Raw genomic sequence first — 22,377 nt, forward strand, 5'->3', positions numbered from 1 at the left:
AGACATCCTTCTCAGACTGAAGCTGGCCTGTATTTATTTTCCTTTGTAGATTCTGTTCATCTGTTTATTTTCCTGTCTTCTCCAACTTGAATTCTGGTACTGTTTTTGATCTCATATTGGTTTCCCAGCAGGTTTAATTATTTTACTAAAAGATGTCATAACGGGTTTTATGGATTTTTGAAAATATTTTGATGTTTGATGGACTATCAACTGAAAAGATGGAATTAAAAAAAAGGAACAAGCTAAACTTAATTTGGGTTCGAGGGTGAGATCTTTAGCCTTCTTTTCTGTTCCAAAACAAATACTCTTTTCCCCCTTCCCAAAAAGATTCCCTTTGTTCTTTGTACAAGGAAATATTCATTCCCATTTCTCTGAGACAAATGAGTTTGAACTCCATTGATCCACTTTTCATTAGACGCAATGTATCTGGCTAGAGTACACTGCAAATTATCACAATTTGTTTTGATCCAAAAATACACATTTATTTTAAATGCAATGTGAAATATACACCGAAACCATGGAAACAGCACACTGAATATAAAGTGGAGGCATCCCTACACATCATCGCTTGGCTATTCTGCAATCCCAAAATATCTTCTAGGAAAATGCTGGCCTGCTAAGGGCAGGCAGACATCAAAAACCACTAGAGTTAATAAAATAAATAAATAAAAAGCACCTTCAAAACCCTTTGACTGAATTCATCCTGAAGTGCCTGATAATGCTGGGCAATGCCTTGAGGGAGGGACCTTAAACCACCCAGGGTTCAACAAAGAAAGCACAGGAGGTGGTCATCGGTGAGAGACGCCCTGATCAAAGGAGTTACTTTCCATCTGAGTGATCTGGAAATCCACAGCTCTGCAAGCAAATGAAACATAAATGCATGCCACTTTCAGGGCCAGAGGGCACCAGAGCAACATAAAACATGAAACCAGAGTTAACAGCAGAAAACAATGGCCAGCAGAATCCGATAGATCTTGAATGGAACCACGGTTGAGAAGCAGGGAGCAATGCAACTGCACCCACAAGAAAGCAATGAGCATTCCCACCCTGGGTTCTAGAGAAAAACCAACAAAGCTTAAGCAAGAGATGCATGTACATTAGACAAATTTACATGGTTTGCAAAATTTGTTCTCCTTTTCCAGAACAAGCAAGATGACAAACTTTACTGAACATTTTAAAAATAAGCTGGCAGTTAAAACTCTGAATTTTTAAATACTGTACTCTGGCACTTAGCGCATGCTTTCCATTTTATATAGGAGGCCTAGGAATTTGAATCTTAAACAGCACTACCAAAAAAAGAAAACCCCTACAGTCAGATGATCGAGCTGAATTCACTCAGTCCTGTAAGATGCTTCTTGCAGCTTTTTCAGAATTAAATACACATCTTCCTGTCAATACCCAGAAAAGTACTAGAGGGGAATGGATAACGATCACTGTGTGTTACAATATTAGAAGGTCTGATGAAACTAAAGAGAGGCAGATTCCATTTAATGACTAAACAGTTGCTAGAAGCACCTCTGAAGAAGTCACCATCCCAAATCCTCCAAGCATTTGGGGAAGGATGGCTACTTACCGAAGCTCGTTGCGCAACGATTCCCTCTGACCTCTCAACACTTGTAATAGAGGGTCGTCTTCAAATTCCAAGCCATCTGAGTCTACACAAAAGAAAAATAGCATCTCTGTTATTTTAACCATCTCTTTTATTTTAAGCCACTTCTGTTAAATTCCACCACTAACTGTCCCCATTAAAGCCAAGCCATATCTCTGTTCCTAGGACGCCATTGTATCCTTTAAGCCCAATTTCTTAGGATCTCTTTTTTTCACTCCCTCACAAATACAGAACTCTTCAACTGCTGCAGCCTTCGTCTTGACTTCCTTCTCCCCCCCCCAACTTCCCCCTTCCACTGTCCAGATCTCACAAACCTTTCTGTCTCTTAATTGAACTTGACCGGTGCCTTTGGCTCTGTTCCCATCTGCGCTGGCTAGCAAGGGAATGACACATGCTGAAAGGGTTCCTATTAAAATAACCATGGAGCAGCATCCAGCCACTACGGTTGGAGCTTTCAACAGCTTCCTGCTTGGATCAGGGCTATGCCAACTAGGAATGCAGTCAGATTGCAGAGCAAGCCAGTAAAATAAAACTTACATGCTACAGCTATGCAACATGACACGGTTTGTTTGTATCATGCCTCTTTCATGTGTTCGTCATCTCATTTCCAACTAGATCCTTATTTCTTCCCAAGTATGATTAACTTAAGTTGTAGAGTTCAAATTAAATTCACCCCTTGCCCAAGAGAAGCATTGCAGAGCGATCGCACTCTACCCTCGTGCCCCGGGACAGCCAACAAGAGAATCAGAACCTTGACCCACATCCCAGCTTGATGGAAAAACTCCCCAAGTGGGAAGAATAAATTTGCACTTAGAAATGCACAGCAAAATGCAGTGTAATCCCCCTTCTCAAAATGGCTGCTGTGATGAAGATCCCCATGATATTCAAGCCACCTGTCCTGTCCCCGTGGATTCTACTATACCTTCAGCCTGCTCCAGCAGTTGAGCAGCCATGTTCAGGAGTTGGGGATGGGTGGGAGTGACAGCGTTCTTTGGAATAGCCTTCTCTGGACCCAAAGTTCTTGAGCTTCTCTTTGGTTTGTCCCGAGGAAGAGCTGGAGAATCAGGTGGGGAGAAAAGCCTTTCAGCAACTACCTGGGCAAGACAGAAAAAAGGAAGCCCGTTCAAACTGCCTTCTGTTCTCAGGACCTGAGTAGGAAAGTAGACACGAAAGAGGCTAAAGCTGACCTGCTTAATGCTCTTACGAATCCTGTTGCCTTCCTTTCAAAGGTAAACAATAGTGTTTCTGTGGGATCAGGCCAAGAGACCAGCTTGACGAGTCCAGTGTATTTGGGTTGCACACTGGCCAATCTAATGAACTTAAGGCCCCAAGATTGGAGAAGAGAGGCAATAACTTCTTTCCTTGGAACATAATCTTAAATCATTGTTCTCAAAAACCCAATGACATGGGATCTTTACAATTCAGTATTATTCAGTTGGCCATCCTGATGATCCCAGGAAGACACGGCTACTTTAAAAACGTATATGCAGCACTTCATGAAGGCCCGTACATTTTGAATCTGAAGCACTGCAGTTCTATTTATGAGGTGGTGCAGTGGTTAGAATGCAATATTGCAGGCAAACTCTGCCCACAGCCAGGAGTTTGATCCTAACTGGCTCAAGGTTGACTCAGCCTTCCATCCTTCCGGTAAAATGAGGACCCACATTGTAAACTGTGAAGCACTATGGAGCGGTATGTAAATCTAAACACTATTGCTAATGCCACAGAACTGTTCTGTGATAACAATCAGGCGGATGGATTAGGGATTTTACCTCTGATAGTACATGTTGAACTGAATGCTTTGTAGGGCTGCGTGTTGACTGTCTGGGGTCTGGAATTGGTTTTGCTTGACTCTGCTTGTCTCTGCAAAGCCCTGATCTTCTGCTGAGTTCCAGGTGCATTCCCTGGTCAGATGGAGCTGTCCGTTGAACATGACGTGAAGTTGTTTGGCCCAAAGACTCATTGGCTTTTGCAGGTCTTGAGGGAGATGTTTCCAGGTAATCAGGAATATGGTCTTTTTGTGGGGTTGGATCCTTCACAATTGGCTCATCTCTGCCTTCAGAACCTCCAGTTACCACTATCCCATTACTGGGGGAAATGATTTCAATACGCTGCCCAGAAGTGACTCCATTCCTCAGCATGCCTGCACAGGAGCAAGGATGGCACTGACTCTGGGTATATTTAATATCTAGGTGGGACTCGGAAGTTGACAACACTTTTTGGTCTGTGTCCCTCCAAGGGGTTGGCTCAGTTGACTTCAGAACTTCTCTTTCCATCTGCAAGGTGGAATAAAAAAATATTTAAGAGCATTTCTGGCCTTCAGTTCCTAGCACGCAATGAAGAAGTGCCTATTGCGAGAATAAACCAAGAATTCCTTCGAATTCCTTCATCAGCACAGCTGTTGTCTCCTTTGTTAACATTGATATTGAATTTTACTACACAAGAAAGTTAAATACTACTATGATGTAATTGCCGTAAGCCATTTTAACTAATATATGTCTTCACTGACTCATACAGAAGTCATTTTACCAATATATGCATTATTTGAAATATTCATTATAAACATCTGATTAATTTTGAACCAAAATCAGATATCTTATACGCCTCTTTTGCCATGAAGTTACACAAAGATGAAAGAAAGCAGTCCAAAAGTTATCAGGAGCCATAACACCATGTTCTTTCCCTTAATGGAGCATTCTGTATTTGCCCTGTCAGTTTTCTTGACATGCAACACAGGGCTAAATTCTGCTGCTGACTTTCAGATAAAACATAACCTAGGCTGCTTGCTAAAACATTCATGAAAATTAAATGTTCTTGGGCCGGAGAGTATATGTGGAGCAGGGGTGGGTTCTAAATTTTTTTACTACCGGTTCTGTGGGCGTGGCTTATTTTGTGGGCATGGTTTGATGGTCATGTGACAATTCCTTAGGATTTACAAGAGGTACTGGTCTACCAGACTTTTAACTGCTTGCAGAGCTGTACTGGTCTACCCATTTGTTTTTGGAGTGTTCTGGTCTACTTATTTGTTTTTGGAGCGCACCAGTCTACCCATTTGTTTTTGGAGCACACCGGTCTACCCATTTGTTTGCACTGGTCTACCACCACACTGCCTTTTATCGCTGATCAGCTGTAGGGCGGCCCTTTGAAGTGCCGTGGCAAGAGTTTAAACAGTTTTTTTCCTTCTAGCCAATCAGCTGGGACTCGGAGGCAGCGAATAGATTGGGGGCGGGGCCAGGCAGAGGTGGTATTTACCGGTTCTCCGAACTACTCAAAATTTCCACTACCGGTTCACAAGAACTGGGGAGAGCCGGTAGCAACCCACCACTGATGTGGAGGTGGATGCATGTGTGCGGTTTGCAGAAATAGGTATTTTATGAAGATGTTTCTTTTGCATATACTTGTACAGCGGTCAATTCAAAATCTTCAATTCAATGGAATGAAACAGCCACTGGAAAGAAAGCATCTCTTTATTCCATCAGTTCCAAATCTACATGTATTCCACTAATTGATTTCAAATCCTTACTTTTCCAGAGGCACAGGTTGGTTGGAAGCACAGATTCCTCCAAACTTCAGGAGGCATTGCAGCAACGACTTTGCTTGCTTCCTCCATCTTCCGTCGCAGGCGCCACTGGAATAGAATGTCATCTTCTGGTTTTAAAGAGTGGGCTATATTAGAACTTGGAGTGGTATGATAAGGAAGAACTAAGCTTTCTGGAAAACAAAAAAAAAAGACATTGTTATGAATTGGAAGTCATCCGTGCAAAAGAGCTATATGAGTGGTTCATGAACATCTCATATAATTTTAGAGTTAAAAGGGGCCAATAGGTTCATCTCGTCTAATCATCTACAAAGTTCAGGGAAACCAAGCAAGAGAAATGGTTGTCCACCTCTTTGTAATGATCTTCAGAGATGATGAATACACAGCCTCTATAGGTGCACTGACCCATTGTTATACAGATGTTACCATCAGGAATTTTTCCTTATATTTAAGCAAAATTATGGTTACTGAAAATTGTGTCCCTTTATTTCTGCTCCTAGTTTCTGTAAACATGGAATGTGATTCTTGATCATCTTCCTCCAACTTCTCTTTATGCACCCGAATATGGCTATTATACCTCCCTTTGGGATTGAACATGCCAAATTCCTTCACCCTATCTTTACCAGACATGTCATTAAATCACTTCCCTCTTGTGAACTCTGCCTAATCTGGCAATATCTCCTGGAAAGGTGGACCCAGAATCAGATACAACTCCAGGTGTAGTTTCACCAATGCCAAGTAGAAAGGAATAATTATTCTGAGATCTCTGATATCATTCTCTTTCTAATGCAGCCCAGAAATGCAATACCTCTTCTAGCAGCTGTTTCAAGTTCAACTTGTTATCAATGACCACATTCAAATCCTTCTCAGATTTAAGGTTTCCAGGCCCTGAATCCCCCATCTTTTATCTACGTCCTGCATTTTTTCCCTCCATAACAGATTCATTTTCATAAATAAACTTACATAGATTATCTTTTCTGATTGAACATGGGTTCTCCCATTCCCCTTTCACTCTGTAGCCATTTCTTTCACTTAGACCTGCCAGAGTGTTTACAGCGCGACTACTATTTTGAGACAACCCAGGAGCAAAATACAGGACACAGAGGTTTGTCTTACAAACAGTGGTTTATATACAAGACTTCTATATACATACATTCACATGGTAGGCACATACCAGGCAAGCAATCACTCTTCAGCTCTACACAGAGAACTGCAATGCAGATAGAACACAACAAGGAGACTGATACACGAAGAAAGAGAAAGAGAGAGAGAGACACCCTCTCATGGCCTCCCTTATATAGACAAACTTATAAATACCTCTGGGGGGGGGGAATCATTCTAGATCACAGATCTCGCCCTACCTTTGACTTGGTGTGCTGCAGGGTGTTGTAGAGCATGTTGAGGCAAGTCTGGGGTGCTATTTGGGTTGGTGGACGTAGCAGTAGAATCAAACCCCTCAGAGCTTACAGGCCTGAAACTACTCAGTGGTGAGATGCTATAAGCAGAAGACAGATTGAAAAAGGCATCTCGTTAGGAAGGAAAGAGGGGAATATCAGTTTCCTGAGACCCCAAACAGAACTGGAAAATGGCATTGGTCTATCGGGTGATGGACAAAATATAAATCAGGCCAGTACCTTCTGCTTATGACCCTAGCTGCTCTTTCCTGCAGGCTCACTGTCTCAGCGTCAAATGCGGAAGCGGCTTGCATTTCTCCCTGCAAAGAACGTATAAAGAAAGTGTAAAGAAAGAGAACTCTATGGGGGAAAGCATGCCAAGATTTTGCCAGATGGAGAAGAGTGGAATTTTTGACACCTTTGGAAATGCACACCAATGCAAAATATGTAAGTTATTGGGGGATGGAGGGAGATGGCGGTACTATGCAAAGTGACCATGGAAAGTAACTCTTATGTAGGCAGAAGGGGGGGGAGGGGGAGGAGATAAGGTCATCAGTAACAGAAAACTCCTGAGACAGAAGCAATGAAAAGTTGTCTGCTGCTCATTGTAGGTGAACATTTTTAAAGCAAGATTTCCCTCCTCTGGAAATTCAGAATTTCTAAAAGTTTTTAAGTCCTTGATAAAAAAACAAGGAAGCGACTGGGGGAACGAAACTCGAGAAATCTAATGAAACACTGTAACATATCTTACATTTTTCTCTACCTAGAGCAGAGCAATTACTCAGAGTATGTATTTGACAAAGCCTATGCAGCCACATTTCATCAGTTGTATCTGATGAATGTATCAACTGCAGTTCTATTCTGGCCTCCCTTAAAGAAGCTCAGGGCCGCAAAGATGGGCACATTCTCTTTTATTCTCACAGTCTGAAGGAGGCAAGGCTCAGAAGCCACCTCAACTCAACGTCATTCATGTAGGCTGAGCTTTATGGCGGATAAGGATTGGTCCCCACTGTCAAATACAGCTTTCTCAACTCTCTGGGCCCAAGGCTACCCATGAGCTGGAAAAACAGAAAAGAAAGAAGCCAGCAGAGTTGTGTTACTTTCTGCCTCTTGTCTAGGAGAATATCTTGTTACTCACCAAGGCAGTTTGAGTCAGGATGGGACTGAAAAGAGACGACCTCACTTCACTTTGGCTGCTATCTGCAAAGAGACGTCTCCATTAAAAGTGAAGGATTTATATAAAGCAATCATCTTTCTAAAGAAATAACTTTTCAAAATATTTTACATACAAAGAAGAAGGAAAAAAAACAAATCACAGGATGCTTCAATGGGTTAGGAAATTCTTGATATTTGCATCAGATGTGATGGAAATATGGAGCTGCAGAGTTCCCTCTGAACCACAGTTATCACCTACACGCCTTTCCAGCAGGTCTACAAAAACTCTATGAACAGACCACTTGCAGGAAATGCTAGGATGCATAAAACATTCAGGAACCAAGAACATTATCCAAGTCTCTGCCATTCTCAGGATCCCTTCACTATTACTTTTATTAAAAAAAAACCTTATACCAATGCCCAATAGTTACAAAGTGGATGAAGACAATGCAGTACTTGTTGTCCTCTTGACAAGGCTGTTCATTATCCACACTTGCTAAGAATTGTTAACAATACTTCGTGTCTCCCAACTGGGAACTGGAAAGTAGAGGTTGCCCAAGGATAACATGACCCTGTGTGCCTACAGCCATATTTATAAACTTCCAAATGAAAAGTTCTTCCCATCTATTGCCACCGTCCCTGTGCTTAATGCAACTTTTATTTCCACAAGAAAACTCAGATTTTGCCTTGGTCTGACAAAAGCTCTGTGTCCCTAAGAACTGTATTCACACATTGTGTTAAAAGTCACAATGTGGTTGCTTATTTTGGCATAGCAAAGTGATATGAACTCAGCCACTGCTCCAAATAAAACATGGTAAGACAGATGATGACTGAGTACAATGCACGAACCTAGCCAGATTTCTATTCTTTTGGATTGAATTACCTGACGATAGCGATGCTTCCTTCTTAGAGTATTCTCCATCTGGGAGAAATGAGTGGCTAAGCCACCAGAACTCAGTTGAACCGCCGCTAGATGCCAAGCGCTCTTTACGATCAGTGGGCTTCCCGTAGCGAAACCGCTCAATATACCTGCCAAAGAAAAGGAAAGAAAGTTTGGCCAGTAGACAATCATCATCTTCAGGTGGACCTGAAATCAGGACTCTAAGGAAAAAGGATCAATAGAAAAACAACCAAGGCCATCATCTACAAAGCCCATTCATCTGTTCCTCAGCTTCATTCTGCCATTTCAAAGGTGACTCTTACAACTGGACTCACTTGGCAATAATAGATTCACTGTCTGAGGCAGAATCTGGGAGCTTTTGTGCATCCAGGGTCTTAGCCTCTGATGAATGCTGTGCTGGAAGATCCTTTTTTCCTTCTGAAGTCAGGGAAGAAGAACTGTGCTCAGTTGAGGGCCATGACTCATTGAAGGGGCTTGTGGAATTCGATTTAGGGGGCTTTCCCTCATGGGAGCTGGAGTCAGGCAGTAAATGAGGGGATGAAGCACTCAATGGTTCTGGCTCCTCAGGAAGGACAGAGCACTTCTTATGTTGCAAACGAGATGGGCTCAGAACCTAAGAAGTTAAAAAAATAAAGAAGACATGATTCCCCCTTGGCATGGAAATCAGAGATCCAAACTTCAGAGACCATAGCTTCATTCCATGAGACTTTATACATCAGATTCCTGTAGATGAAATCTTTAGAATTGTCAACCATAGCCTTGTGCTTTAAGACATCTACTTTTATCTTTACATTTCTGGAAAGAAGGCTAGAGGACTGGCTCAAGAAGATCTTTGTGGCTGAGTTGATTTCAACCTGCTCTCTCTAGGAAAAGGCTAATGATTTGGCTATACCCATCAGCTCCCTGAATGTCTAACTCCTGCAGGGAGGTGGCTCTTCTGTTTCAGCCTTCAGATCAGAGAAAAAAGGAAAGGGAGAAAAGTCTTTATTCCTAATAGCTAGATTCCCAATTCTTATCATCCAATTCCATAAGGATGGATCACCGGAGATCTAAAAGAACAGTCTGCTTTCAGTTGCTGTTTGCTTTTCCTTAGAGACCACATGGCATGACTTTAGCCTCTTCTCACCGTCTGTTGCTTCTTCTGCCTCAACGGCTGGGCCTGGGAAGGATGATAATGGCTTCGGGAACTGGATGCCTCCAAAAAGGGGCTCCCAAGAGTGCAGAATACAGCTAGACTGTGAGTAAACAAGAAATGTCAATTAGACAAGTTTCTACATTTACCATTACACATAACCATGGGGGAGTGGGGGGAAACCTAACTTTTTGGAATCTAGGAGAAAAAAAAATAGCATGGACATGATAATATGGATCTTTTGATGAGATTGAATTACATATTGCGCAGACTGAAATGGTAGAACTGTGAGTGCACCAGACAAATGAAATTTACAGGGTCCACAGTTTTAAAAACATACACATCTAGAAAACCAGAATATCAGGAGGATGCCTCTAAACCTTTCTCTCCAGGATGTGTTATTAAATAAGATAGGGTTTATATATTGTTATTTAGGCTTCTAAGAGCATTCAAATTTCCATTTTTAATCCCTAACTTTTGTTTCTTTCTCAGTTAACAGGAAAGACACTTAAGCTTCTCCCAAGGAGACTAAGACAATATTGCCAAAAATAAATGTGTCAATGGCAGCAATCACATCATAGTGTGCCACTCAGTGACAATCTCTGGGAAAGCTGAATGAGTGGATCCAAGCACATCTGTGCCCTGCTTTTCATAGGGTTCTGACTGGATAAGATGGATTGTGGGTGAACTCCAGCATATCTATAGCTGTACTTTACACACTATGGGAAATGAGGCTGCAAGAACAAAGTGATATAATTCAGAGTTGTTCCTGTCCTCAGTGCATTTAGCAACATGGCATACAGAGAAAGATTTGTATATTGGAAATATACGAATATATATTTGTATATATATTTGTATTTGTATATATGTATTAAAATGTCTTCTCCTTGTTGTTTCCAATGTACAATTTTTTTTAACAGAAGGAACCTTAAAATTACATTCCTCTGGTATACCCAGAGCTCTATTATTTCAATCTGTGTACAGTAGTTGGATTTACAGAGAAAGTCATATTAAGGTATCACTTCATTTCGGACTTATTATACTGATACTTATTATACCGGTATACCGGATATTACCGGACTTATTATACCGGTACTTATTCTATTCACCTTTGCCACAGTATTCCAAGACAAAAAGTAGGTATCCACTCTTGTACCTAGAATCCATTGTTTTCCACGAGGATATTTGCAGAGAGCTGGTTTAAACCAGGCTGGAAATATATTTGCCTGCTGTCCTCATGAAAATGATGTCAGGTTTTCCAAAGTGTGTTCTATGAGCAAACAAACAGAAGAAGATCCAGTAAATAATAAATACTTAGGGCATCAGACAATTTAATTCTTTTGCCTAGTCTTGGCTTTTGTGGATTTTCAATTTCTCTTTAGTTAAGTTTTGGTAATGATGATGAAGATGCTTAATGCAAAGATGCAGACTCTTTTGTTCTGCTAAGGACCATCCACTATAGAAGGAAATTACACACACACACAAACATATATCTGCTACAAAGTTTTTGCTTTCAGTGCTCCCTCCAAACCACCATCTTGGCCCCAAGAGTTTCTGCTCAACCAATGAATATTATTAAAAAAAAAAAAAAAAACATGCGCCTCAGGTCCAACCCCATAATTTGAAGAATACATATGAACAGGTTAAAAGCTAACCTAAATAAATAGTAAATCACAGATGATGAATTCATATATCAAAGGAAGCCTCAACATGACTTGATTAATTTATGGCTTAGCATTATATGTGAACCTGGCCATGACCGCTTATTCTCGCTTAAACTCTTTAAAATACAAATTTACAATATGTGAAATCAGTAAAAGAAAGTGCCAAGACACAAGTCCTTTGATCATTAGAAATGGGGTAGAGTGGGGGTGGGAGACTTAAGTCAACAGAAACACTCCATGTATAGCAAATTAATAATCCTTTTAAAGCCAACCTTTAAATTATGCCAGCACAAATATCCCAAGGCTACAAATTTGCTAAGCAGCAAATGATGCAGCAACCTTGTTCAAATTAAGGACATTTGATAGGTTTGCCCCATGAGGCACTTCCTAGGAATCTCACCAATGCCATCCTGAATCCCAATATGCAATTATGCATAGTTGTGTCTGTTTTGTCTTATTGGTTAATAGCTCCTTACTGACTTGACTATTAGGTCATGACTAAACTTCATTGAATTCATTGTAATTACTGTGTGCCATTCTCATTTGTACCATACCTTGGTGAAAGCAGTTAATAAATTGTGATTTATTGTTCACAGCCTGTAAATATAGGTGGCTGTAAGTGGAACAAATAAACAGAAAATAAACAAAAAATCAGCCCTAGAGCCTGGTCCATAGAGCCACTGAGAATCGGATACTATTGAACAAATACCATCATCAGGGGGTAAAACATACAAGCCATGTTGGAGAAATTTTGCTTTCAAGCTCCCCCAGCATTGCAAAATGTTAAATACCCCCTCCAGAGTTGCCACGACTTAGACCAGGGGTCTGCAACCTTAAACACTCAAAGAGCCACTTGGACCCGTTTCCCATAGAAAAGAAAACACTGGGAGCCACAAAACCCTTCCTGTGCCTGACTATTTCTTGAGCGGCCACAAAACTAGCATATGTAGTTGAATTAAACGTTCTGTTTTCTTCTGAAACTTTTCTTTTCTTGGATTTATCTATGGTTGGCCTACCGGGGGTTGAAAAGCTCAATAAATCGCGTGCCGACTGGTGTCGCACATTGGTGGTTGTGACGCATATTTTGAGTGACAGGGAGTCGCAGCAGAGGGGTGAAAGAGCCACATGTGGCTCCAGAGCCGCAGGTTGCTGACCCCTGATTTAAGACTTTTTTGATGCCCACTCCAGAGTGCTCTGGAGCTGCATATGAATATTCAGCATGCAGGTCAACCACAGGTATCCAGAGACTGATCCACATTCAAAGGAATTTCCTGGTTAGCTCAACCCATACTCAAAATCCAATGCAATTCCAAAACTATTGGAATCCCAGCTTGTTCCCATCAGCTGTCTTGCTGCTCAACAGTCTTTCCGGTTTCTAACTTTCCTGGGCTTCCAAGCAAGAAATTCTTTGCAGCCACCTCTTGGGCAGTTGGGAAGGAAATTTCCATGGTGCTATGGCACCCCCCTCATATGCGGTTGCTAAGGCAACAAGTTTTTGTCCTTTTTTTTCTTCCCCATCTCCCGTGAATGCACCTCATTCACTGACCCTACTATAGCCCGGCACAGTGAACAGCATGATGCAACAAACAGCACAGAATCCTTTGCTCTGGAGAAAAACTGTATGAGCCCAAGTGATCAAAGGTGGCGTAGTTCCTAGTGTAGCATCCCAATGTGGTTTTTTTAAACCCAGCTCTGATGCTGGTCCTAGACGGCAGCTTTTGACAGAGTACTGTAAGCCACTGCTTTGCTAGTCAGGATCCCTAATAGGGCTTAAGAATCATAAGGGATGAGAATGGGCCAGAGTCAGGGCAGGAAATATTCCCCTCGAGGCTCAGAGGAATAGGCTGTTCTGCTGACTGCAGAAATGAAATCGTATTGCAAGAATTCGGTGGCAGTGGCATGCCAGTAACTAACCGTAGTTCCCAATTACCCATACATATTGCATACTGACAGGAAAGCTTAGCTTCTACAATCTCAGCATGGAAGATAGGAATTCCCTTCCTAATGAAGCTACCAGCAGGATCCCGCTCTTTCCTACCAAACCTTTATGCACCAATTGTTCCAAGATGGCTTGTCACAGCAGTTGACGTTTACTGATTAGGAGGTTGTTTCTTGCATCTGACACACCATCTCTATCTACAGCAGCCTGTGATCCTAGGGGTGGGTAGAGATTGCCCCCTGTTTAGGAAACCAAGTCATGGCTGGAGCAATATGGCTCTCATACTGCAGCAATTCTTGGATCCTTTGGACTGATTTGTGCTTCTGAAGCCATATCCTGCCTCGTACAGTGTCTTAGAGGAAAGGGTAAAAGGGCTGCCCAGCAAATGCCTTTATTCTCTTCTTTCTCTCTACATCTTTACCAGAAGAGAAGCAAGCTTTAAGCTATTTAATTAAGAATAGAGCTGGAAGGGACCTTGGAGGTCTTCTAGTGCAACCTCCTGCTCAAGCAAGTGACCCTATACCATTTCAGACAAGTGGCTGTCCAGTCTCTTCTTGAAAACCTCCAGTGATGAAGCAAACCACAACTTCTAAAGCCACCTTTTCCACTGGTTAATTGTCCTCACTGTTAGGAAGTTTCTCCTTATTCTTTGTTAAATAAAGGCATTGCCCGTTTTCTTCCAACTTAGAAGACACCAGAACATAAATCCTTCTAAGCTCCAGAATGTCTTCTCCTAAAATGCTGTGGAGAAATGCAATTGGATTTTCAATACATTCTCGGTACAATTTTTTTAAAAATGTGCCAGACATGTGAATTCAGCAAGATTAACATCCGTGCAGACAGCAGAAATTACACAATTCCCAAGCTACAAACTCCTCCGAGATCACTCTACAAAACACACACATTTTCTTGCATCGTTCCTCCCACTGCTCCTGTTTAGTGCCAATTCTTGCCACCAGCAGTGTCTGGATCAAATACTGATGAATGAACCAGGCACAAGGGCATCTGCACAGTGCTACTGCACATCAAAGCTGGAGAATAAAAGCGAGTACAATATTAAACACAGCAGGAGTGCAGGAATTCCCATAGGCTTTTCAGTGTGAAAAAAGCAGAGCCGATAAGTATGACACATTCTTTGAAAAACAGGCCACTGACCTGCCCCCTCCAACTCTAGAAGATGGAAATGGAAAATCCATCATTTGCACGGGCAATACTGGCATTGCAGTCTCAGGCTTGATGAACTAAGGATGGCAGCCTCAGTTCCTTTCCAAACCTAATCACTCATCTTGTATTTCTTGAGAACTGCCTATTATTTTCACCCAACCAACAGAATTATAGGAAAACATGGACCTTGTCATGTGTTGCTAAAGAATTTGGATTGCTTCAGTGTTTTTACGCTGGGTTTCAAAGTGGTGTCTTTAGGTTGGCAGGTTTAAAGAATTCCTCTGTGCCTTGGCACTCAAAGCAGACTGGCTTTGCATTTTAATATGGTGGCACAAAGAAGAAAAACTCTTCAATCCAGATGGGACTTAAAGTAATAGCTTGTGGTTTATTCCATGGCACCTGCTCAGGCTAGAACAACCCTTCTCTTGACATGGTCATCTGTTTCATTTTTTGTCTTCTTTTTGGTGCCAGAAATTCCAATTATCAGCATTTATGGTGTTGGAAGAAACATCCTTCTGGGTTCTGCTCCAAGTGGGGAAACAGACACTGGAAACATGGAGACTGCTTGGAAAGATGGTTTAATGGTGGACAGGATCACATGGCTTGAGTTCCTGAACAGAAAAGGCAGATACAGTAAATCCTCGGGTTTTTATGCTCTCTCTGGCTCTGCATTTCTTGGGGCCACGAAAGAGTATCCTGATTGGTTGTCAGACTCCCAGGGGGTGGGGGTCTTGCTGGCTGATGCAATCTTCCCAGGTGCCATGTGGTGAGCCTCGTCTAGATGGGTCCCATTGTGTTAGTTTCTGTTGCTATTGTGTAGAGGGCTAATCCTATCTTTCGCAATTCCTACTATGGCTCTGCCTGAAGGAGGTAGATCTTTGTTATGTAGAATAGACTGGCCCAAGCCTTAATGGCCCATTGACAAAGGGTGGGGGGGGCAGGAAGATGGGAGCTGCTTCAAAACATGCTTATCCCAGGGAAATATAATATTCTGCCTTTTTCGTATTTCCTAAAATTTCACTCTTCCAGGAGAGGGGTGGGTGCTAACTTCCTACAATGGAACAGAAAAAAAATTCCTTTGGTCTGATTTCTCCTTTTGTGTGATCATTCTAGCTAAATGCTTATAAGTACAGCAGTACATCACACACTATTCAAGCCAGTAGCCAAATTCAATACTCCATTTTGTGAAATCTAATCTAGATCAATCTTTTCCTTAAATTAATCATATTTCACCATAGTGATTATAAAATATGGGAAATCTTCCAGATTAACTACCCTGCTGTCACTTTATGCAAGACCTAGGTAATATCTAACTTGCTTTTTAAAGTTCTCTGTAAGGATCATTGTTCCTCTTGACCAATTACTTTTTGTGTTCGTTTCTAAGTGGTTACATTAATGGGTTGCAGATTTAGGGAAGATTACCCAAGCATTTTATTCCTGAAACACCTCCATAGCCGTATTATGAGCTGCATTATGAGTATTTAAGTGTTTTAGCCCTTACGTATAAGCACAATTTATAATCACCTCAACAGTAACATGAACTTATGTTAAACAAATTGGGGAAAGAGAAACCATTATGTTTATAAACATACAAGTCACTTTCAAAAAAATAATTAGTAATCAGAATTTTAAAATTTCCTTGACAATTAAATGTATGAGTAGCACTGAATCTGCTTGAATGTTTCAATTTTATAGACAAGCTTAATGAATCAAGGAGATAATGCTATGCCGCTTTCTTCCATTTGAAAGCCAAATGGTTATTTGGATGCTTCAAAGACATGCAAGCTGGATTTCCATTTCAATAAACCCAAGAGTTGTTTACTATAGTCCAAAGTATTCATCCTAGTAAATTAGCATTAACGATGCAGCAGATACAAAAGCAGTTATATAGGACAGCACATAAAATCTAAATCCACTAGGCTCATTTAAAGCGGCTGTATTGATGAGAAAAAGAGGTATTTGTGTATTCCCAGAAATGATGAGAATGAGTGACAAGAGGGGAAAGGTGTGGGGGTGGGCTTAGCCCAGCCTAGCAAGTAAGGCCTCAAAAGTACATTTCTTGGGTCATATATTTGTAAATTAAATAGCCTGAAAAGAAACAACTCCAATTTACCAGTAGAATACGACTACAGTACTTCCAAGATGGCTTCAATTAGCAATTTGTACCTAAGAAGAGAAATACCGCCTCTGAGTTTCCACTTCATCTACCTGACCTTTTAAAAGGCCAAATGTCAAGAAATGTTCAGAATTATTGCTAACTGTCCAAGTGACAGCTATTTTGAACGCAAAAATGAACTACTGTTGCGAAAAGATAAGCTTGAAGACAGTTGTCCTATACAAGCCCATTGGAATATAAACATTGTAATTAGCACAACGTGATTTCAGAGCATCTGCAAGGGGAGGCAAAGGGCAAGACATCACATGCACACACTGCGTGACATTTGAGCCACGATGGGAATGATGCAAACTTTATATAATTTGTATTATATGTCTAACATCAGAATATCTTCTACTGGATGCCCAGTTCAGAGATCATCTCTAGTCCAAGCTGAATTCCAAAACAACTGAAACCTGCATTGCTTGTGTGTATAAATATAGGTAGTCCTCGACTTACAACAGCACTGAAAAATGTGACATATATGATCATTTTTCACAGTTATGACCTTTGCAGCATCCCCACAGTCATGTCATCAAAATTCAGATGCTTGGCAACTGGTTCGTATTTATGACTGTTACTGTGTCCTGGGGTCACGTGATTGATCCACTTTTGCGACCTTCCGACAAACCAAGTCAATGGGGAAGCCAGATTCACTTTAACGACCGGGTTACTAACGTATCAACTGCAGTGATTCACTTAACAACTGTGGCAAAAAGAAAAAGTCATAACATGGGACAAAGCTCATTTAACAACATAAATTTTGGGTTCAATTGTGGTTGTAAGTTGAGAACTACCTGTACTTCTTACATACAGAAAAGCTAGCAACCATTAGCGAAAGGAACAGACCTAGATTCTTTTGTCACTTGACCTGGGATGTTATTATCAGGGTTATATTTTTTAAAAAATCATACAGTGCAAAATTTTTAATCACTGCATCTCTATGTTATTTAATTTATGATTTCTGAATAACTGGGAAAGTCACAACAAGCTGCTCAATTATATTATGCTCAGAGTTGCACACGATCTAAACCAGGGGTGTCAAACTCACGTCGTCACGGTGGTGTCACGTGATGTATCGGGATATTTTTCCCCCTTCGTTAAATTGGGCATGGCCATGGCCAGCATGTGACACATCTGGCCTGTGCGCTGGGAGTTTGACAGCCCTGATCTAAATCTACCAAAACAAATGCTCCCCAAAAAGTTAGCAAGATGAAAGAAATTAGCTTGTTGCAAATTTAATCTATATAGTTCAGAGTCCCAGCTGTGAGAAATTAAAAACTTAAAATACAAAGAAAACTTTATATGGACATTGTTAAAAGTAATGTCCAGAGTTACCTTGGGGTAAGATGGATGGCCAATAAATTCAACATACCACCATTAGTCTAATGTTGACCAGTTTCAAAATTCAGATCAAATTAAAGAACACTAAACATGCCATCATTTTAAATTCTTCTAATCTTTAAATTCTTCAGGCCAACAACTGGCTTATTCAAGATTTTTGCAATATTCCTAGACAGGTGTTAGTTGGGTTAGCAAGTCCCAATTTGAGACAAGATTGACCAAAACCCCCATAAACCTCAGTGCTTGGCTTATTTTTATAGCAACTTTATGTACAAAGATTACAGATGAATGTTTTCATCATATTAAAACAAATCAAAATACTTATGTCTACAGATGAAACTTTTACAAGAAGCACAAGAAAGCTGGACTTCATTGGCACATTCATATAGAATTTGTGGCAACAAGATAGAAGTAACTGCTGTCTCCAGTATGTTTTCCCTACCTCTCCATTTATAGCCCTAGTATTTGTTGGATGTTTCCCATCCAAGTACTAGCCAGCTCCAACCCTGCTTAGCTTCCAAACATTGGCTGAGATACAAAAACCAATAAATCATTCAAATTATGAATTAAGAGAGGCAAAGAAGAGGTAAGTGGTCCAATCTAGCATCATACCAGTGAACACTTAAAAGGTGTAGATAGCATTTGGAGTAAAGGGTATAGCCGCCCAGAGTCCCTTGGGAGTTGGGCGGCATAGAAATATAATTAAATTATAGTTATATATATTAGAGCTGAAGAATAAAGCAGGAACAAGAATCATCAGTTGGAAAGCCTAACAGTTATTTCCAATAAAGACTGCAAGCAAAGCAACTACCTAAACTTATATGCTGACAGCTGGCTACAATGACTCATATTTCACCTTTCTCTAATGAGGAGTCTTATTGAAAGAACTCTGCTCACTTCTCTAGGCATCTAGACCTGGGACTTGTTCCTCCTTCCTCTGACTGCTCCAGCTAAATAGGAGATGCTTGTGGCTGATCAGCCTCAATTGAATCCTGGTTTACTGATCCCAAGCCTGACCATTCTGAAGCAAGACTCCAGATCAGAGACAGATTCTGAATCATGGCTCATGCATATTTCCTGTCCAACCAAGTCCTGAAGCAAGGCTCAATTCCCTTTAATGGGGTTTATTCTCTGGCTAAACCTAACCAAATGCAGGATTAAGGAGGCAGGGTTATAATGATGATGCTTTTATCCCACTTTTTTATGTGTAGCTCACAATAGTGAACATACCAACAAGAGTATGATACCTCTTGATGCGAGTGAAGGACAGTGCAAAAGTTCGCTTGAAACTCAATATTAAGAAAACTAAGATCATGGCATCTGGCCCTCTCAATTCCTGGCAAATAGATGGGGAAGAAATGGAGGTAGTGACAGAGTTTATTTTCCTGGGCTCCAAGATCACCGCAGATGAGGACTACAGCCAAGAAATTAAAAGATGCTTGCTCCTGGGCAGGAAAGCTATGGCAAATCTAGACTACTAAAAAGCAGAGACATCACCCTGCCAACAAAAGTGCGTATAGTCCAGGCTATGGTTTTCCCAATTGCAATGTATGGCTGTGAAAGTTGGACCATAAGGAAGGCTGAGCGCCAAATAATGGAGGCCTTTGAACTATGGCGCTGGAGAAGACTCCTGCGAGTCCCTTGGACTGCAAGGCGAACAAACCGGTCAGTCCTAGAGGAGATCAACCCTGACTGCTCTTTAGAAGGCCAGATCCTGAAGATGAAACTCAAATACTTTGGCCACCTAATGAGAAGGAAGGACTCACTGGAGAAGAGCCTAATGCTGGTAAAGATTGAGGGCAAAAGAAGAGGACAGCAGAGAACGAGGTGGCTGGATGGAGTCACTGAAGCAGTAGGCATGAGCTTAAATGGACTCCAGAGGATGGTAGAGGACAGGAAGGCCTGGACGAACGTTGTCGATGGGGTCGCAATGGGTCAGACACGACTTCACAACTAACAACAAGAGCCACTTTGATCTAGTGCAGTCATGTCCAACCTACAAGCCCACAGGCAGCCTGTGGCGCTGGACAGCTAGTAATGCAACTCCACAATAACAGTTGGAAGTGACCTTGGGCTTGGAGGTCTTCTAGTCCAACCCCTGCTCAAGCAGGAAACCTTATTAAAAAAATAAAGGAAGTTGGTTATTTATATACATTATTATATACGTTATATGCAGCCCAAGACAATTCCTCTTCACTCAATGCAGCCCAGGCGAGCAAAAAGGTTAGACAACCATGATGTGGTCTAGTGATTAAGGCACCAGGCTAGGAATCCAGAGTGTTGAGTTCGAGTCCCACTTAAGGCATGACAATTACTCTTTCAAACCCAACCTGGATAGCTCAACAGACTAAAAGCCTGTTATTAACATTCAGCTGTCTGCAATTATTGCAAGTTCGAATCTCCCCAGGCTCAAGGTTGACTCAGCCTTCCATCCTTTCTAAGGTAGGTAAATTGAGGACCCAGTTTGTGGGGGCAATAAGCTGACTTTGTATAAAATATACAAAAGTATGAAGGCTATTGCTTAACGCATTGTAAGCCGCCCTGAGTCTCCGGAGAAGGGCGGCAATAAATCAAGTTGTTGGGGGGTGGGGATAGGAGGAGGAAGGAGTATTAGACATACTCTTGGCCTCGAGTGGTTTAAAGGCAGGATAAAAAAATAAATATTCCTGCCTCCCATTTTTTCCCCCCACAACAATGGCCGAATTCCCACAGCTTTCCTCAAGACTGGGACTTCCCAAGCCATCATTCCCAGGTGGATGGGGACGATAGGAAGTGTGGTCCTTCCTGCCCAGGGAAGGATTTACGAGCCACTCCAGATTCGGTGCAGTAACCCCGCCTTCGGGGGTGACTCCCCAGCCCTTCTCGCCCCAGACTCAAATCCCCACAACTTTCACCCTCCACGGCCCCCCGAAGTATTTCCCGCTCACCACAGGATAAACTTACCGCCTTTACGGTCGCTTAGCAACAGGGGGAGAAAAGGCGGTCCCTGCGCGCAAAGGATGTAGGGTAAACAAGCGCCTCCCTTTTTCCTTCCCCGGCCATGACAGAGCAAGTTCCAGGACTACAATTCCCAGAAAGGATTGCGTGCCGCGCGCCGCCTCCAAAGGTAGGAGACTTCTCCTGGCGTACGAACTACACGTCCCGCCATGCTCTGGGCCAGCCTTTTAAAGCGTGGTGTTGACTAAGGAAATACTAAGAGTTAGATCCAAGCAATGATTAAAGTGAATAAAATAGATGCACAAAACCGCAAGTTTTCCCCAGGGCTGAGCAATTCTGCAAAACTACAAACGGGCATTATTTCCAAATCCAACCTGTGCATCCTCATTGGGTATTTTTTTTTTTAAAAAAAAGTGACAAGGAGTGAAGTTCAAAGGCTACAAAATGTTAAGAGATTGCAAGTGATCGCTAGTCTTTTTTCTTTCTTTTTTTTTTTTTTTGCAAACCTACTACAGCCCTTGTTGGTTACCGATCTTGGGTTGATCTCTGATCTTGTGTTGAAGTTGATCCGAATTGAGATCTAAGCGAAAATAATCCAAACTGCCGTTCAGGTTTGAGTGCAGAAGCTGTACCTGACGTCTTCCGGATGATATTGGGTAGAAAAGAAAAGAAATTTTTTTTCGAGTTGGCTGCAAGACAGAGACTGATTGAGAAGAGAGGGACTTTTGCGAATGGAAACAGCGCCTCTTGCGCAAGGATGACGCTCGTGTGAGCTAAAACCCAGGTTGTTGTTTTTTTAAGGAAGTTGTCCCTTCCCCTCTCAATGTTGTTATCGTGAAGCTGAATCCAAGTTTTGAAGAAGTTGTTGTTCATATGGTTACCCTTAAAAATGCACAAAGCCCAGTCTGTAGTGGGACTCTGAAGAATTTCCTAATGCAATATATTATTTATTTATTTATTAGTTCGATTTATATGCCGCCCTTCTCCGGAGATTCAGGGCGGCTTACAATGCCTTAAGCAATAGCCTTCATACTTTTGTATATACTTGCTTAGTAGGGCTTTTTTGGCCCCCCCTAAGCGGTGTTCTATTTTATACAAAGTCAGTTTATTGCCCCCACAAACCGGGTCCTCATTTTACCTACCTCGGAAGGATGGAAGGCTGAGTCAACCTTGAATATATATGACCAACTTCTGCAAGAGTTTGATTCAGCACCACGATTAACACCATCAGGGAAGGTGGGGGGCTGGGGTGGGGGAATCTAACGGGCTGCCTGTCTATGGAGATTCTCAGTCATCCAGGGCATGGTTGTCCCAAAGGTGCTTTTTTTCAAGAGGCAACTGGACTTTCTGGTTTTTCTTTGAAGACGTTTTGCTTCTCATCCAAGAAGCTTCTTCAGCTCTGACTGGATGGAGAGGAATGGAAGGACCTCAGTTAAGGCCGAAAA

At 41.7% G+C, this 22,377-nt stretch overlaps 1 protein-coding gene across 2 annotated transcripts; it reads right to left on the bottom strand.

Annotated features, from left to right (window-relative positions):
* Positions 1 to 456: 456 nt before the first annotated feature.
* Positions 457 to 21,571, bottom strand: PROSER3 (proline and serine rich 3). Of its 2 annotated transcripts, none has more exons than XM_034423653.3 (13): positions 20,939 to 21,571; positions 10,886 to 10,999; positions 9,724 to 9,832; positions 8,912 to 9,210; positions 8,580 to 8,725; positions 7,680 to 7,741; positions 6,782 to 6,861; positions 6,509 to 6,642; positions 5,133 to 5,320; positions 3,382 to 3,885; positions 2,532 to 2,703; positions 1,574 to 1,655; positions 457 to 855 (listed from the first exon to the last, which is right to left on the bottom strand). In XM_034423653.3, the coding sequence occupies exons 2-13, from the start codon at positions 10,894 to 10,896 to the stop codon at positions 789 to 791; spliced, it is 1,854 nt and encodes a 617-aa protein (XP_034279544.2). In that variant the 5' UTR covers positions 10,897 to 10,999; positions 20,939 to 21,571; the 3' UTR covers positions 457 to 788. The 2 variants fall into 2 exon arrangements, with proteins under 2 accessions (XP_034279544.2, XP_034279542.2); XM_034423651.3 differs by having other exon boundaries at positions 21,462 to 21,570.
* Positions 21,572 to 22,377: the final 806 nt, after the last annotated feature.

The sequence above is a fragment of the Pantherophis guttatus genome, chromosome 10 (genome assembly GCF_059756535.1).
Source record: "Pantherophis guttatus breed Tessera chromosome 10, ASM5975653v1, whole genome shotgun sequence".
Lineage (NCBI taxonomy): Eukaryota > Metazoa > Chordata > Lepidosauria > Squamata > Colubridae > Pantherophis > Pantherophis guttatus.